The sequence below is a fragment of the Carettochelys insculpta genome, chromosome 10, assembly GCF_033958435.1.
Source record: "Carettochelys insculpta isolate YL-2023 chromosome 10, ASM3395843v1, whole genome shotgun sequence".
Classification (NCBI taxonomy): Eukaryota; Metazoa; Chordata; order Testudines; family Carettochelyidae; genus Carettochelys; species Carettochelys insculpta.
In genome coordinates, this window is record NC_134146.1 from 13,633,594 (window position 1) to 13,650,915 (window position 17,322).

Genomic DNA, 17,322 nt, shown 5'->3' on the forward strand with positions numbered 1-17,322 from the left:
AGCCAGTTGTTCACCCACCTTATAGTAGCCCCATCTAAGTTGTATTTGCATAGTTTATTGATAAGTATATTTTGTGAGACCGTGTCAAATGCTTTACTGAAGTCTAGGTATACCACATCCACCGCTTCTCCCTTATCCACAAGGCTTGTTATTCTATCAAAGAAAGCTATTAGATTGGTTTGACATGACCTGTTTTTAACAAAACCATGCTGGCTGTTCACTATCACCTTACCACCTTCCAAATGCTTGCAGATGATTTCTTTAATTACCTGCTCCATTATCTTTCCTGGCACAGAAGCTGACTGGCCTGTAGTTTCCCGGGTTATTCTTGTTCCCCTTTTTACAAATGGTACTATATTTGCCCTTTTCCAGTCTTCTGGAATCTCTCCTGTCTCCCACGATTTTCCAAAAATGATTTCTAAAGGCTCAGATACCTCTTCTATCAGCTCCTTGAGGATTCTAGGATGCATTTCATCAGGCCCTGGTGATTTTCAGATATCTAATTTTTCTAAGTAAATTTTGATTTGTTCTTTTCTTATTTCAACTTCTAAACCTACCCCTTTTTCACTAGCATTCTCTATGTCAGGCATTCCTTCAGATTTCTCAGTGAAGACTGAAACAAAGAAATCATTAAACATCTCTGCCATTTCCAAATTCCCTGTTACTGTTTCTCCCTTGTCACTGACCAATGGCCCTACCCTCTCCTTGGTCTTCCTCTTGTTACCAACGTATTTGTAAAAAGCCTTCTTGTTTCCCTTTATGCTTGTAGCTAGTTGGAGCTCATTTTGTGCCTTAGCCTTTCTAATCTTGCTCCTGCATGCTCGTGTTGTTTGCCTATATTTGTCCTTTGTAATTTGTCCTAGTTTCAATTTCTTATACGATTCCTTTTTTATTTTGAGATCATGCAAGATCTCCTGGTTAAGCCAAGGCAGTCTTTTGCCATGTTTTCTATCTTTCCTACGCAGCGGGATAGCTTGCTTTTGGGCCCTTAATAATGTCCCTTTGAAAAACGGCCAACTCTCCTCAGCCGTTTTTCCCCTCAGTTTAGCTTCCCATGGGACCTTACCTACCAGCTGTCTGAGTTTACCAAAATCTGCCTTCCTGAAATCCATTATCTCTATTGTACTGTTTTCCCTTCTACCCTTCCTTAGAATTGTGAACTCTATGATTTCATGATCACTTTCACCCAAGCATCCTTCCACTTTCAAATTCTCAATAATTTCCTCCCTGTTTGTTAAAATTAAATCTAGAACAGCTTCCCCCCGGTAGCTTTTTCAACCTTTTGGAATAAAAAGTTGTCTGCAATGCAATCCAAGAATTTATTGGACAGTCTGTCCCCTGCTGTATTAGTTTCCCAACATATACCTCGATAGTTGAAGTCCCCCAGCACCACCAAATTCTGGGCCCTGTATGATTTTGTTAGCTGTTTAAAGAAAGCCTCATCCACCTCTTCCACCTGGCTAGGGGGCCTGTAGTAGACTCCTAGTCGGACCTCATCCTTGTTTTTTACTCCTCTGAGTCTAACCCAGAGACTTTCAACCCGTCCATCTTCTACGTCCATCTCCACCTCTGTCCAAGTGTGTACATTTTTAATATACAAGGCAACACCTCCTCCCTTCTTTCCCTGTCTGTCCTTCCTAAGCAGCCTGTACCCTTCAATACCAGCATTCCAATCATGAGTATTATCCCATAATTTGTCAGGATTGACAATCCTGTTCCCAGGAAGAGGAAGAGGGGGTAAAGAGGCCACTTGCCCCAGGGCCCAGTGATACACAAGGGACCAGTGCTCCTGGCCGCTGCCACCACTACAGTACTACTTCAGCAGTAGTGGTGGCTGGAGCCCCAGACCCTTTAAACTGCTGCCAGAGTGCCTTGCAGATGCTTCAGTCAACACTGAGAGCTGGGGGTGCGCCACAGTCTGGGTGATGCTGAGAACTGGCTGCCTCCAGCCCCACCCCTTTTGCCTGAAGCCCCTCCCTTTCCAGAGGTGCAGAGGAACCGGCCCCGCCTTACCCGTGGGCCCACAGAGTTTGTTGACCCCGCTGCCCAGGAATATGGTATAAGCAATACCAATTCAGTTCTTAGCTGTATCAACAATTCTTGTCAGGAGACTTTCAGAATGCTCTCGCGAGGGATGGTATTACTTCTTCTTTGAATAAGGTAACATCTTTAAAACAATTAGGCAGTTAATTCATAGGTGCTTGGGTTCACCTTTGTGGTCTTTGTCCCAGCAATGAACTTACTGAACTGGCAAGAAAAAGAAGTGGCATTTTACAAGTCAATAAGAAATCAATTTTCAAAGCCCATTAAGCTTATCTGGTCAGTTCCAGACAAAGTGATTTATTTTAAATGGGCATACCATACTAGTCATTTGTTGTCCATTCACATCTCCAATAAGGTGCCTCTGACGTGGTTTAGTATAATTCAACTAAAACACAATTTTGGGTTAAGCAAACACATTTGTACTTCTTTTTTCCCAAGGTGTGACAACCCAGCCATAAAACTGTTCTGGAAACTCTGCAGCACAACCTGGCACATTTTTGTGGCTGAAACGAAATCTTAGACACAAAATCATGTCCATAGCATCAGTTCTGTGTTTTTTTCTGATCATCATGTTTCTGGCACTGTTGTCCAATGACCTCTCCTATCTGTTTTCTTTGCTCTTACCTACTGCAATTCAGGGAATTCTTCCAATGTAAATCACTAAGTCCTCTTCTTAATTACTCTGTACCATGTATTTATTTTTATTTTTCAGACTGGAATAAGCGCATTGAGTATAAACCTGGGTCTGGCAGCATACCTTTGTTTCCCGGCATTCATCTGGAAACCTGTGAGGGACCTGTTTCCTCAATCCAAACCACCATTGAACTGCAAACTAATTATATTGGAAAGGGCTGTGACCGAGAAACGTACTCAGAGAAATCACTACAAAAATTATGTGGTATGTGCTTGGCTTTCAATTTATTCATTAATTCTTTTTGTCCAGAAAAACCTTCTTCTACAAATACAGAGATCAAGAAGCTACTGTATATGTGGTTTTACATGTGCATCAGGCCCATTGTAGCTAACTGCCTGGAACCCCTGAGAACTAGCAAAATGGTAAGACTGGACATAAAGGTAGCTCTTGCTTCTTTTTTTCCACTAATTCTTCACTATTTATTCCTATCTGACTTTCAGTTCTCCTCTACTTCCTCTCTTCCTCTTTATCTTCTCTCCATCTTCTCATCCCTTCTCTTCCTTCATGATGGTTGGGTCTACACTTGCATTCCTCTTTTGAAAGAGGTATGCAAATGAGGTAAATTGAAAATGTAAATGAGGTACAAATTCCCATAAAACAAGGGAAGAAGGATTCTTTCAAAGATGGGGTTTACTTTCGAAAGAGCAGTGTCTACACTGGTTTTGGTCTGTCAAAAGAAGCTATTTCAAAATAAGAATATGCAAATGAGGGTCAGATATGCAAATTTGTACCTCATTTGCAATTTTGGTTACCTCATTTCCATACCTCTTTCGAAAGAGGAATGCAAGGGTAGACACAGCCAATGTGAATGATGTATTATTTCAATTTTGGTAGCACCTGGGCCTCCGATCCATGTTTATCATATCAGGCATTGTACAAATAAATTATTATTAAGAAATTTATTGGTTTATCCAAATTGATACTGCAGCTACTATTCAAATAAACCTTCCTAATTTCAGTGCACTTAACACATCCACTTAAGAAACATCATGCACAATCCTTTTTGCAGGGTTTAAAAAAAATGGAAAGTTTGAGATACAAAAGGTTTTTCAGAGATGGATAGTTTATACAAAAATATTGTGACTCAGTGAAGAGTTTCCAGATTTATTAGAGGGATAGCTGTGTTAGTCTGTATCTGTAAAAACAACAATAAGTCCTGTGGAACCTTATAAACTAACAGAATTTTTGGAGCATAAACTTTCCAATGCATCTGATGCATTCCAATGCATCTCATGAAGTGGGTCTTTGCCCATGACAGCTTATGCTCCAAAAATTCTGTTAGTCTACAAGGTACCACAGGACTTCTTGGTATATCAGCTAAAATTAGATGTTCCACCTTTGTTTTGCTCTGCAGATATCAGCACAGAACAGTATTTTTAGTTATTAAAGGAAGAAAATAAGTATTTTCATATGCCTATGACCCCAAATTTTTATTCTTGCTTGTGGACTTTAGTATAGATTCTCAGCATTGGAGTGGCTAGCCTTACGCCTAAAGGCCTTCATGAGATTTGCACTTCAGGACATGCACATACTAAGCCATATTTTAGAGAAATTACACTTTGCTTTATGACATCTGTAACCCCAGTGCATGTCATTCTTAAGCCTTGTGTCTGAAATGTTGTCAATGTATAGTTAGGCAATCTACAGCTTCACAGTTTGTCTTTTCTAAGATCTAGGTCTCATATGCCATACCATGTATTCTAGGATGTTCACTGTGAACCCAACTTTTTCATTTTAATTCATAATTTAACACTGTGCTCATTAATTGGCTTAAATTTGCTTTGATAACATCACTGCCATGCTATATCTGTGTACAGCTCAATAAACCTTTTAGAAAATAATTTTGAGCCTGAAAATGTCTCGGGCAACGTTATCAAACAATTAAAAAGATCTAAAGCATTTATCACGCCAGAAACTTTAACTTGGAGTTAAGATTCTGAATATTTGCAGTTATGGGGCGGATAAACAGGAAGTAAAATAATACTGTCCTCATAAAACTTATAGATATTAGCTTGAGAATTGCACAGTTAATGTAACACAAACAGCCATAATTTCTCCTATATCATAATCCAGCTAACAGATACATTACAGGGCAAAGCAGGACAAAATCAATCTACAAACAGCATTCATTTTCATCATATTAATAATATTAAGACCGAGATGTTGATCTGTGTGGCCAATTTTACTCTTGTTGCTAGATCAGTGGTTTTCAAATGATGACCACAGACCCCCTGATGCTCTGAAGACCATGTCTGGGGGGTCTAAGAAAGGTTGTTATTAACACAAAATGGTGGTTTTTAATCTGTGATCTGTGACCATTTTCTGAAATTTCCAAAGGGGTTTGCACCACCAATCAATTTTCTTAGGGTTTCGCAAATGAAAGAATTTTGAAAACCTTTACAGCTTCATCATTAAACATAAAAATCTTTATGTTGCAAAAAATGCTCTTGCCTTTTTAAAGACCCTGTGAAAGTATAGGAAAAAAACATGGATTTTGTGTCTCTTCAACAAAAATTGAGTTCATTTGGGTAATTATTCAAGACAATTGCACCAAAATAGACATTGTTTCAGAGAAGGAGGGTTACTCTGTAAGGTTTAAGGAGGATTTATAGCTACCATATCTGAGCATATGAACCTTTTAAGGGTAGGCCCAAACTATGTAAATCCAGGAATGTGCGATGATAAGTATCATACAGAGTTACATGTCTACAAATCCAGAAATTCTCAGTTCAACTTTGTGAAGAAACTACTTCAGTTAGGTAGACTTAAGACTTAAACTAGACTTTGATAAGAACTTTATCAGAAAATCGCTTAAGGTACAGCAAAAATGCAAGGTGGAAGGCTAGTAGAGACAAGGGGCAGAGTTAAGGTTAGCTTTGCATTTCTGTGTTTTTACTTCAAGTGTCTCGTAGAATTTCCAGTCTTTCTAATGTTTGCCTTGTTTAGTTAACTGTGTTTTATAGGGGTATTTTTTCTCCTTGAGTAAGTGATAAATATGTACAGTTTTAATTCCAGGTTAACTTCCTTCCTAGGAAAAATATCTGCAGGCTAAAACTGATAGAGAGATGCATGATCATAAACATTCCAGTAGGTGTTGTTATTTTAGTGTATCCAGTAGCTGAAAGTGGTTGGGAAGAGGGACAGACACAATGACTAACAATAATTTATTATTATTTATGTGATGCCTGTTTCTAGCCCACATACAAAGCAATAGAATTTTTAAACCCAAGAAATAAAAATGGTTGGAAAAAATCAACTGGACAAAAATCAAATGGACTTAAGGACCTTTTCTTGTGTGTGGATTTCCTGTGTTCATAAAGCAGAGTGGGCATGAGAAACAGACAGACACTAATGACAGGAGTTTGATTGACAGGCTTGTCAATGAAAATGAGTTTTGTATCATAATTGCATGTGGAATGGTTTACATGTCTGTATTTAGCATTTACTGCCTGTCTGTCCTTCAGGGGAAGCTCATATGAAAGCGGGTTAATTTTGTATAAAAATCTGTTTTCTCTTGCAAATGACCTGATTGTGTGTAATAGTTTGAATAATAAATTCTTTGAAAGGGACACCTGCATATCTCAATGTGAGTGAAGTACTGTATGGTTGCATGGAGATTGCAGTATTGAGTAATTACAAAGAAATCATCAGTTGTGACACATAACGCACCAGACTCCCTCAAGCCTTTGTAAACAAGGCCCCAGTTAATAAGTCATATGTTCCATGCTTAATTTAGCTGGTGGACATCCAATGAATTTAACTGGACAAAACATTCAAATGCAATCATGTATGTTTCTGTTTATTTATACCTGCCATTCAGTGTACCAGTGATTCACTCACACTGCAGCCATGAAGGTGAGCGATGTAATTTGCAGGAAATATTTTTTTAAAAAAGCAAATCCTGAGCTCAGATAAGGAAATTATGTTTCTTGGCCCTTTTTAAAATGTAGGGAATTTTAAAAAAAATGCCTAGATACTCTCCTACAAAAATGAAGTCCCCCTTTCCACCCCTATTTCCCACTAAAATATCATTTAGACTAAACAATTCAGTTAAGGCTGGACAATAGAACATTGATCATGATTTTGCTGTCGTTTCCCTCCTCCCCAATGTATCTGTATAAAAATTAAATCATAGGGGAATGTTAATATCTCCATGTGAGAGATGGGGAGCTGAGGCACAGAGAGATTAAATGATTTGCCTAAGACCACCCGAGAAATCTTTGGCAGACCCAGGAGTTGTATGCATGTCTCACCAACACACTTGGACATCCTTCATATGCTAAAAGTCAGTGTTGGCGCAAAGAGAAATTGACATAAACTGTTAATGAACAAATTCAGGTTTGAAATCAGTAAAATGTTTCTAATGGTAATAGGGGTGAGGTGTTATACCCACCTGCCCAGGAGCTGTGGGGATCAAACAACTTAATTGGTTTTAAGAAAAAGCTGGACAAATATGGGCATGCTGGAGCTGCTTGTGATGGACAGATACAGAGCTCAACAGCCCTGGAGCTCATTTCTGGTATGCCCTCTATGTTCCGTAGAGCCCAGGCCTTGGCGTTTCAGCTGGTGACCTGCAGGGGTCAGGAAGGGACTCTACACGGTCACAAATATACTCAAATTGTAGTCTGGTTTTGTTTGTTTTATTTTAATCTCCTTCCTCTGAAGCATATGGGATGGCTCCGGCTCGAGATAGGACATTGGACAAAGTAGGCTAGTATCCTGAGTTGGCACAAAGTGTTCTGTCTCAAGTGAGTGGCCGGCTGATTCTTGCACACATGCTCAGGGTCTAACTGATGTATGTGAAGTCAGGAAGGAGTTCCTTCTGCCTCCCCACCCCCATTTGGATTGGCAGTGGCCTTGGGACCAAGGGATGGGAGTTGTTTCCATCAGTCTGTGCTGTGTGTGAGTGTGGGTTGCTTGCCCAGGTTATCTTGCTCCTTCTCACTTAATCATTTGTGTGCCATTGCAGAGGACCTCAGGCACTGATGTACCTTCATCCTTCCTGTTCTTTGCCTGTGGCATGTAACAGCCTGGTCTCATGTGGGCTGTAATACTGTGGTCTAATTTTGGTTGTTAGGTGTAGTTTATGGGTGTTGTTCGTGACTGGAGATACTCAGGAGGTCACACTAGATGATTCTCTGGTCTTAAACACTGTGACTCTTGTGCAGTAACCACAAAATTCTTTGGGCATCAGAGGGTGGAATTAGGCCATTGATAAGCGTTAGGGGAGGAACGGCATCTCTTAACATTTGCATAGCATGGAGCTGTCCACATCTATTTTAATCATTGAGGACTCTCTTTAAGGTAAATCTGAGACAAAAAATACTCTAAACTGAATGTTAAATTGCTCCAGTGATCGCTTGCAATAGATAACACACTTCATGCTGTTTGGGGGCAGCCACGCCCCTTTTTCATTGTGCCTCACAAACCATAGTTACGGTGAGTGTTGTATAGTAGGGGCAGGGAGCAGTTGTTAGTGCTTTCAAAAGCAATGGCACAGGATTGCATTTGTGCCTTCCTTACTTGACTGACTACCCTGACATGGCTGCATAAGCACAGACAGAATTTACTCCCAAATGGTTAAAAAAAATCATTTATTTAGCTCATGATTCCAAACTCATTGCTGAGAATTAAATATCTCGTAGTAACAAAGGGAACATCTTAGGAATGTAGCTCAAAAGTTACTTAGCAGGGTGACTGCAGTCCTGTATAAACTATGCCAAACTCAATAAAGCTCAATGAACTGCCACATGCTGAAAATACAAATCAAACGTTTTTGGAATAAATCAGCAAGGGATTGTGTGGGGATTGACTAGGAACCTGTCGGTTTGGGGCCTGATTCAGCAAGGTACTTTTAGCACTCGGGAAGCCAAAGTGCAATCAGATACATAAAGTTACGCTTCTGATTAAGTATCTTGCTGAATTGAAGACTCGGTAAGTGGCTTAGGAAACTTATTTTGTTCATTTGGGAGCTTTCTCACAGTTTCACTGTAACTGGAAAATTAGATCCTAGCATGATTATCTTACTAGATGTTTATTGCTGCCTCTGACCATGGTGCAGAATTATTAAAGAGACATTAATGTTTTCTCTGATCCCATAAGTTATTTAGTACAAATCCGTTTTAGTTTTAAAACATGTTCTTCATCAATCCACAGTTCTTAGAAATTACTTTCTGTAAGTTTAAAAAGAATCCATAAAACAAAGGCAGATTCCTTTTGGACAAAGATAGTGTTGCTTGTGCTGTGGGCAAGTAAAATATTCGTAAGTGGCTTCAGCAATAAAAAAACAAACAAACGAACAAACAAACAAACCCAACTTTACAAAGTTTATTATAGATTGTGCCATCTGGATAAATTCAGCATGATGTTTTCCAATAGCTAACATCTGTGTATTAAGCAATGCAACCTGGTGTGTTATCCACACTTAGTCCTTCCTTGTGCACTGCTTTCAAATTATATATATATATATATATATATATATATATATATATATATATATATATATTTAATTTGATGCTGCTGTCACTTGAAAATTACTTTTAAAAGAGGGTTTTTTGAAAAAGAAAACCTGTTAGAAATAATGTTAAGGGTGGGTAAAAAATATCTGAGAAATCCACAGTAATTAAATGTGACGAATTCCATCCGAACGCCGCATGCTGACCATTACAATACGGTAATGAGGTAAAAAGATATTGGCTACCATATGGTTCGACATGGAGCCAAACACAGAATGCAGCAGTAGAGGTTACAGGAGCAGGGATGGGCAACCAGGAGTGGCCCTCCCGCACCTCAGAGGGCTACAGCAGCCTGCATTCCACTGGGGTCCTCCTATGTGTCCATCCTCCCCCATGTGCCCCTCGTTCACAAAGGCAATGGAGCTCTGGACTTCCTAAGTCTCCTTCTTCCCTCACAGCACTTTCGGAGCATGTGACTTGTGGCATTCCAGCTCTGCTGCAAGGCAGGGAGAGGAGTCCCCACAGAGTGCAAATTGAGTGATCTGTGGTGCTCTGAAAGTGCTGGGAGGGTTAAGAAGTACGGGGCTCTGGTGGCTCAGCACTTGAGAGGTGCATTGGGGAGGGAGGACATCCAGGGGTCCACAGACCACAGGTGGAGCCTTAGTGGGCCACCTTTATCACACAGGCTGCAGGTTGCCCACCACGAGGTTTGAGTGTTTCTTTTTAGGTATCTCATTAGTTTGGGTAGTTTTCATTCATTCTGTGACTTCTTGACACTTTTTCTTGACAAAGTCACCATCAGGAATGTTCATACATATTCTTCTGAGATACCTAAGTCATGTGAAATGCTAACTTTAGAAAGCAAAGGCTTCACCAGGAGAGACCATTAGTTATCTCAGAAAGGAGCCTCATAATGGTAAACCTTAAGACAGATTCTGTCTCTGAACCACACAAATCTAAAGCATTTTGCTAAGTTATTAACATTACTGTGACATTTTCCATTTTTGTTTTTCAGATTCTCTCTCAGAGAAATACTTGGTGTCTTGTAATCACTTCATTAATGGTTCACTTTTTAGAAGGAGACTGCTAGATTGCAGTCAAGAGCCTCTCTTCACTCCCTCTGTAGTCCTGGGAGTACTTACGGTAACAGCTATCAAGGATATATTGGAGAATACAAACGTTATGTTTTTGCTACAAGTGCTATAGCTGTAGCATTGCAACTATGCCAGTATAGTGCAGATACTTGCTAGAGCGATTAAAGGGGGTTTTATGTTGGAATATTATATCTACCCAGGGAGCTATGTCAGTGGAAAGATTCTTCTATCAACCTAGTTGCAGCTACTATGGGAGTTAGCTCCATTTAATTACATCACAACAGGCACAACACTTTTCTTATTTGCTTTAGGTATAGATGGGGCTTGAGGGTTTTACCATGAGACTACAAGCAAAGTACAGAGCTACAAATCTATTTTCTGAACATAGTGCTACTAACATATCATCTTTGTGAATTTCTGTTACGTGCCTATGGAAGGAAATCAATTCAATCCTCCCAAACTCATACCAATAAAACCTTGTGTCACCTCTCACAATGAGCTATAAACACAAACCAGCAGGAAGGGTTGATTTTGAACTTTCCATTGGGACACAGAACGTTCCTTATGATGGTAGTATCTGAAATAACAGATGTGAAACATAAGAGAACATGAAAGCTATTTAAGATAATCGTGAAAACTTGCTAAGACATTTCGCTCCCTTCAGTGCCTGTGAAGTTGTACTCAAGAATGACAGTGATCTCTGGGGGAGAGATTTCATTAATACCACCTATTTAAAAACACATCAAAATAAAACCTCTACAACATTTTCTAATATACCTTTCTGTCCACTATGAGTCGTTATGGTTGGTATCATGTCAGGATATTCTGCCTCTGAAGTCAAAAAGCCATTAGTGGAGTGAGATGCTACTGAACAGAAGTGAGGGTACCACAATCCGGCCTTTGGTGAATTTAATGGATTAGATTTCCTCTTTAATTTCTCATTGCATTGTCATCTGCAGGAGCATCCTCAGGAGCTATTGACTTATTACCCACTCCTAGTGCAACAACTAACTGGACAGCAGGGCTTCTAATAGACAACAATGACCTGATTTTTAAATTTGATGGAAAACAAGGAGCTAAAATTCCCGATGGAATAGTACCAAAGAATTTAACTGACCAGTTCACAATTACTATGTGGATGAAGCATGGACCTAGTCCAGGACTGAGAGCTGAAAAAGAAACCATTCTCTGCAACTCTGACAAGACAGGTGAGTCTGTTTACTTTAAACCTTTTTGGCAGAGATCACTGTAGCATGAGCTTTTCTTCCCATCAGTTAATATATTTTGAAAGGAAGCCATATACCCTGAATAATGTCCCTCTAAAATGTTTATACTTCGTTTATTTGGATGGTCATTGAGTTCAGTGTAAGTTTCTGTAATAGTCAGGCATTTTTCAAAATTCATCTGAGGACTCACAGGAGAACAGCTCACAAAATGGGGGAAATTAGTTGTCTTTTGTCATTATTTAGATTTGAGAAAATAGTGCTAAGTTTTATTTGAAATTAATTATATTAAATTTTAATTGAACAACTGTGCTGAGCTAATTCATCTATACACTAACTGGATCAGACCTATTCCAGGAAGGTGCTAAGGCCCTGCAAGTTTCACTTACACCCATAATGAGGCACAATTCTCAAATAAATTAGAATATTCATGTCTTTTGGCTTGTTGGAAGTCTACATTGCACATACAGGCAGGGTATTTTTTAGGTAAATTCAGCTAGACAAAGCAATTATGACACTGCAGCGCTTTAAACCTTTTTATTTATTGTTATATTTTATGTTTTTAGAAATGAATCGACACCACTATGCACTTTACGTTCATAACTGTCGTCTGGTGTTTCTTCTGCGTAAAGATTTTGACCAAGCTGATACATTTCGCCCAGCAGAGTTTCACTGGAAGTTGGATCAGGTATTTGGGTTCCTTTTATTATCTCTATATAGCCTGCATTTATGCAATATGGTTCGCTGTCTCCTTCTAACGGAAGAACCACACGGAGGTTGAAGAGCCTGAACCAGGCTTTGAGTTGTCTTTTACTTTGGGCAGGTATAGGCTTGTAATTGCATATCCAGAGATCCGGTATTTGATTCCCACTCCTGGCAACCACTCAGGGACATTGTGCTGCATGTAGTTTCTAAAACAAAGTCCTCTATTCACCATTAGAAGCCTGTTTTATCAGTACAGCAGAACTGATTTACGCTTACCACTAAACACTTGGCTGGTGTGAAGACAGTACTTAATGTCATGTATTGACTCCTGCTTTCAGTTGCTACTATATTTAATTTTACTTGATCATGAATTCCATAAAAGTTGCTTTCCAGAGAATTATTAATTGTTGTGAAGATAACGATGATGCAAAGACACATTTTGACAGACTAATATTTGCTTAAACTGAGCTTTTGTAATAAATAATTTTGAGCACAAAACATAAAGCTGACAATTCAGGTGTACCATTATGCTAATTGTTTAATCCTTTGCTTTCCTGTTAAATCGATACAGAATGTTGCTCTCAGTCTACACTATCAAATATATACGTAACAGTAGCCTGTTCAATGAGCATAGCTTTTTTTTTTTTTTTCACTTTTGATATCTAGGTTAGGGTGAGTTCTGGTATGCTTGAAATGAAAAAGAACTAAAATGTCCCAGAGGATGAATTTACACTAATGAATGGTGAACCTGAAAGGTCTTGTAAAAATGATTTAGTTTTATACTACTGTGTTGAGTGATATAGAAATATTTATAAATCAATGCCCTCAAATAGAATTGCTACAGAAAAAAGATTTTTATAACTATCTCCAAAATCTTGAATGCTTATTCAAAGCTTAGGTGTATCATTTTTGTCTGGAAAGATGAATTGAAATCACCTTCTGTGCTTTGCTATCTTGTTTTGAAGCAGATATATATATTTATTTATTTACTCATTCTGAGCTTCTAGAGAGGAAGGAACAGTGTCTTTGAATAAGTGAATTAGCATGAAATTCCAGTGACTTAGCAATGACAAAGCAGTGGAATATGTACAGTAGGGGACAGTCCTCCACTGGATGGAATCATTTTATAGTCTGACAGAACTACTTCACCTATGCTTTAGGCTGTGATTTTATTTCTGCTTGGCTGTGTTTAGACTAGCCCCCAACTTTGAAAGGGGCATGGTAGCTCAGTGATTTGAGCACTGACCTGCTGAACCCAGGGTTGTGAGTTCAGTCCCCAAGGGGGCTATTTTAGGGATCTGGGGCAAGTAGATTAAAAAAAAAAAAAAAAGGATGGTACTTTGCCCCACCAAGAGGGCAGGGGGCTGGACTTGATGACCTCTGAAGGTCCCTTCCAGCTCCATGGAATGTATGGTAATTAGAGTGTTGGGGGCAGGGAAATTTAGCCTAATGAAGTATTGCATATGCACTGCAGCACTTCGTTAGTAGTCTCCCAACACCCTAATTACCATGCCCCTATCCAAGTTGGGGGCTCATCTAGACACAGCCCTTGTGATTAACATAGATGATAGTTCACAGGCATATATACTCCCCAGGTTCATACTTGGGTGCTAACATTTCCTCCTAGTGCAGAGTGCTGCTCACTTTTCAGCTGCTTTATAAACCTTCACTTTTGGGTATTAGCAGTGCTTTTTTGGTGCCTCTACTTGCTGGTACTGAGTACCAGCACCTCAGCAGCCCCAGCCACAGGAAGTAGTGATATTAGGGCAGTGGTGGGCAATCTGCAGCCCTTGTGCCACTAGTGCTCCACTTGGGCTCTAGACACACATTTCACAAATGCTTAACCAATATTCCTTTCCAAGCTACTTTTATAACGACACTTCTCCCTCTGTAATCCAGAATTAACCTGTCAGCAAGTGTGTTCTAATTGGTTATTACAGGTGTTAGGTGCTGGTGAAGAAAGAAAGTAGAAACATGAGTAGTAAGTTAGGAAACGAGTGTTTGGAGTGCTTAATATCTCTTTTATGCAGATGCTCTTCCCTCTTCTTATGTAAAATAATTTCACTGGGTTTGAGATAACTCCCCAAAAGATCAACAAGAAGTCCTGTGGCAGCTTATACACTAACAGGTATTTTGGAGCATAAGCTTTCATAGGCAAGACCCGCTTCATCAGATCCACTCATGCATCGGATGAAGCGGGTGTTTGCCTATGAAAGCTTATGTTCCAAAATACCTGTTAGTCTGTAAGGTGCCACAGGACTTCTTGTTGTTCTCGAAGATACAGACTAACACGGCTACCTCTCTGATACTTGCCCCCCTCCCCAAAATCAGCTTTCTAACCCTCTTCAGAAACCTTGGTCTAACCTTGGTCTGGTCCTTCATGAGATCATGGTGAACCAGTATCTAGAAAAGAGTTGGGGGAAAAAATGTTTGCCAAAGCTGCTAATGTCAGTTCCAGCTCCAACACTGCAGTTAGCCTTGGAGAGCTGCCCTGCAACCACATAGTACCTTCCCCATGCAGGGGTGGCTTTGAGGGGGACCAGAGTTACAGCTTCCTCTCCTCTACTACTTGAAGAGTTATGGATCCCCATCCTCCTACCTTCTGATCCAATCTACTTTAAATAACTGCTCCTGCCTGACTTCCCCTGACTCACATGGGACTGAGTCCAAATAGTGATTTACATAATGAGCCATCATTTTTAAGCCTTTTGGTAATAGTGTAGGACACAGTATTAAATAGGTCAATGTACAATATGCTACACACTCTGTGCACCACGGCTATTACATTTTTCATACTAATATGTAAGATTTAACCAAAGCCATGACATTTCTCCTAAACCAACACAATAAGATTACTGCTTTAAGTGACCTTTTCAACCAGGGACACAAGAATTTTTAATTCAAAGTCTAATTATTTTATGTCTCTTGCTATTTTTGATATTGAACCAGATCACGTTGCCCACTGGCAAAATCTTTTTTCAGTGACTGCAGAAAGCATGCAGCAGCCATTCTAACTGGACAAAACCGGATGAAGATGCAGCAAAATGTTTCTTTTCCGAGGCAAAATAAGCTGCTTTGAATAATCCAAAATGAATCAAGAGCATCAACTGTACTAAAACTGTCTCCAGTTTCATTTTATCGTACAGAGAACAATGATTGCTCCTCGTAAGGAAGGAGGTTGTTCAAATGCATCAGAACAAAATGCGTTCTATCTGTTTGCCTATGCATATGCGCACATCTTGTTGAGTAGGCCTCTACTGGCAGCACGTAACTGATTCATTTCCTATGCAGAATAGGAGATTGCAGTTAAAGGTACGCACCTCTGTTCTTGGATGCAATGCATTTCCATTTACTTTGGAAAGTAAACAGCGGTGCATGTGTTTGATAGTGCTGTCGCTGATTTTCCAAGATATGCTGCTATGTATGAGGTGTTGCTGAAGGGTTTGGCACAAGATAAATAGACTTTGATATCCAGAGTGATACTTTGAATTAGTTTTGTAATTAGCAGCTGAAGCCTGTAGCTCTATGATGGCTATTTAGCCTGTGGGAAACAGACTGGGATTACTTCCTAGCTGACAGCTGTCCATATAATGAAAATCATAAAAGGCATCTTTATCAACAGACTCAGCAGAGACGACAAGGAGTGAATTGATATGAAGACAGAACTGTCCTCCATGCCCTAGAATGCTGGGGTGTAATGGTGAGATATTGGGGCATAGAGATTGGCTGACTGTCCATTATGTGTGTCCGCGTGTGCCTGCAGTAGCGGGGCTGGCCAAATTGCTGGGCCCATGGGCAAGACGTGGGAGTCTGGATCCATGTGCATGGAAGGGGACAGACTTTGGGTGAAAGGGGCAGGGCTGGGGCTGAATCTGTGAGCCCTGAGGGAAGTTGCCCCCTTTTTTCTCCTCCCATCCCCTCTGTTGGTGGGCTTGTGCTGGAGTGCATTTAATTATAAGGATTCAGGACTGCCAATCTGCCGCCTTTCACTGACAGTTCTTTTTTTAAAAAGTTGATTATTTTAATTGTACATTTTATTTGAGGATCAAAGGAGTTTCTTAAGCACATACCTACTTCTTCCCAAATTGGTATGCAGGTCTGTAGTGCACTGGCATACATCCTTAATAAGCCTCCTACAGACAGAAAATTAGAAAACACCTAGATTGCATCCTACACAGCCAGTAGGAGAAAAATGATAGATGAATCATGCTAATCCTGTGACAAAGAAGAAATCATTTCAGGCCTCAAACAGCCTCTGCAGAATCCAAAGCACCCCAAGACATTCTAGCCCTCTAATGTCTTATCTGACACCATTTATTCACCAGTTTTCTTCCTTGCTTTGAATGCTATTGTATGTAGCATCTTGCTTCAAAGCAGCCTTCACCACTATAAAAATGTGCCAAACATGCTGATAAGTGATGCGAATGTTCATTGAAATCCCAATTTAAGGCATTTTAATGTAGTTGATGTAATTGTACTGTCCCAGTTAACAACAAATCTGACAAACGGATTTAATTTTGTGCTGTGCAAGCCCAGTTGCACGACACACGCCTGAAAGCACTTTCTTTGATAACTGGTTTCTATTATATTGCCTTTGTAAACCTACTCTGACCCTTAAGAAGGCATGGAGCTGCATTCAGAAATACCCCTCTTTGCATTCAATTTCAGTTATCAGCAGATATTTCTAGAGTTGCCTGCTTTTCAAAGAGACAGTCCAGTGAAAAAGTGTGGCTAAAAATGTCTGGCCGTATCTACTGATCGGACGCCCAAAGTTTGGTCACTGTGGATGGGGGAGGTGCAGGGCGCAGAGCAGAGAGAGAGGACAGTGAGTGAGCAGTGGGGTAGAGGAGTAAATGGATCAGGGCCTTGGGGAAGAGATGGAAAAAATGTCTGGAAAGCATGAAGGGGCCCCCTGGGCAGTGACAGAACCTCTAGGGGAAGTGACGAGGCAGGAGAGTTTCTGGCACAGCAGCTGGAGTGTCAAGTTTTTGAAAATTACATAGTCAATACCCTGAATATTTCTGTGTTGTGCATGTGCTGCCTTTTGTAACAGACCCCCTTGCCACCACCACCCTGCTTTTTTTGCAAGGATATGAAAATTATTATTT

General features: G+C 40.0%; 1 protein-coding gene across 1 annotated transcript in view; it reads left to right on the top strand.

The window, feature by feature from the left end:
• The window catches only part of CLSTN2 (calsyntenin 2), a 734,144-nt gene that overhangs the window by 617,201 nt on the left and 99,621 nt on the right, over positions 1 to 17,322 (top strand). The window contains exons 6-8 of the mRNA XM_075003853.1: positions 2,756 to 2,941; positions 11,246 to 11,494; positions 12,076 to 12,197. Of these exons, the coding sequence (XP_074859954.1) occupies positions 2,756 to 2,941; positions 11,246 to 11,494; positions 12,076 to 12,197 (557 nt within the window). The remainder of the gene's footprint in view (positions 1 to 2,755; positions 2,942 to 11,245; positions 11,495 to 12,075; positions 12,198 to 17,322) is intronic.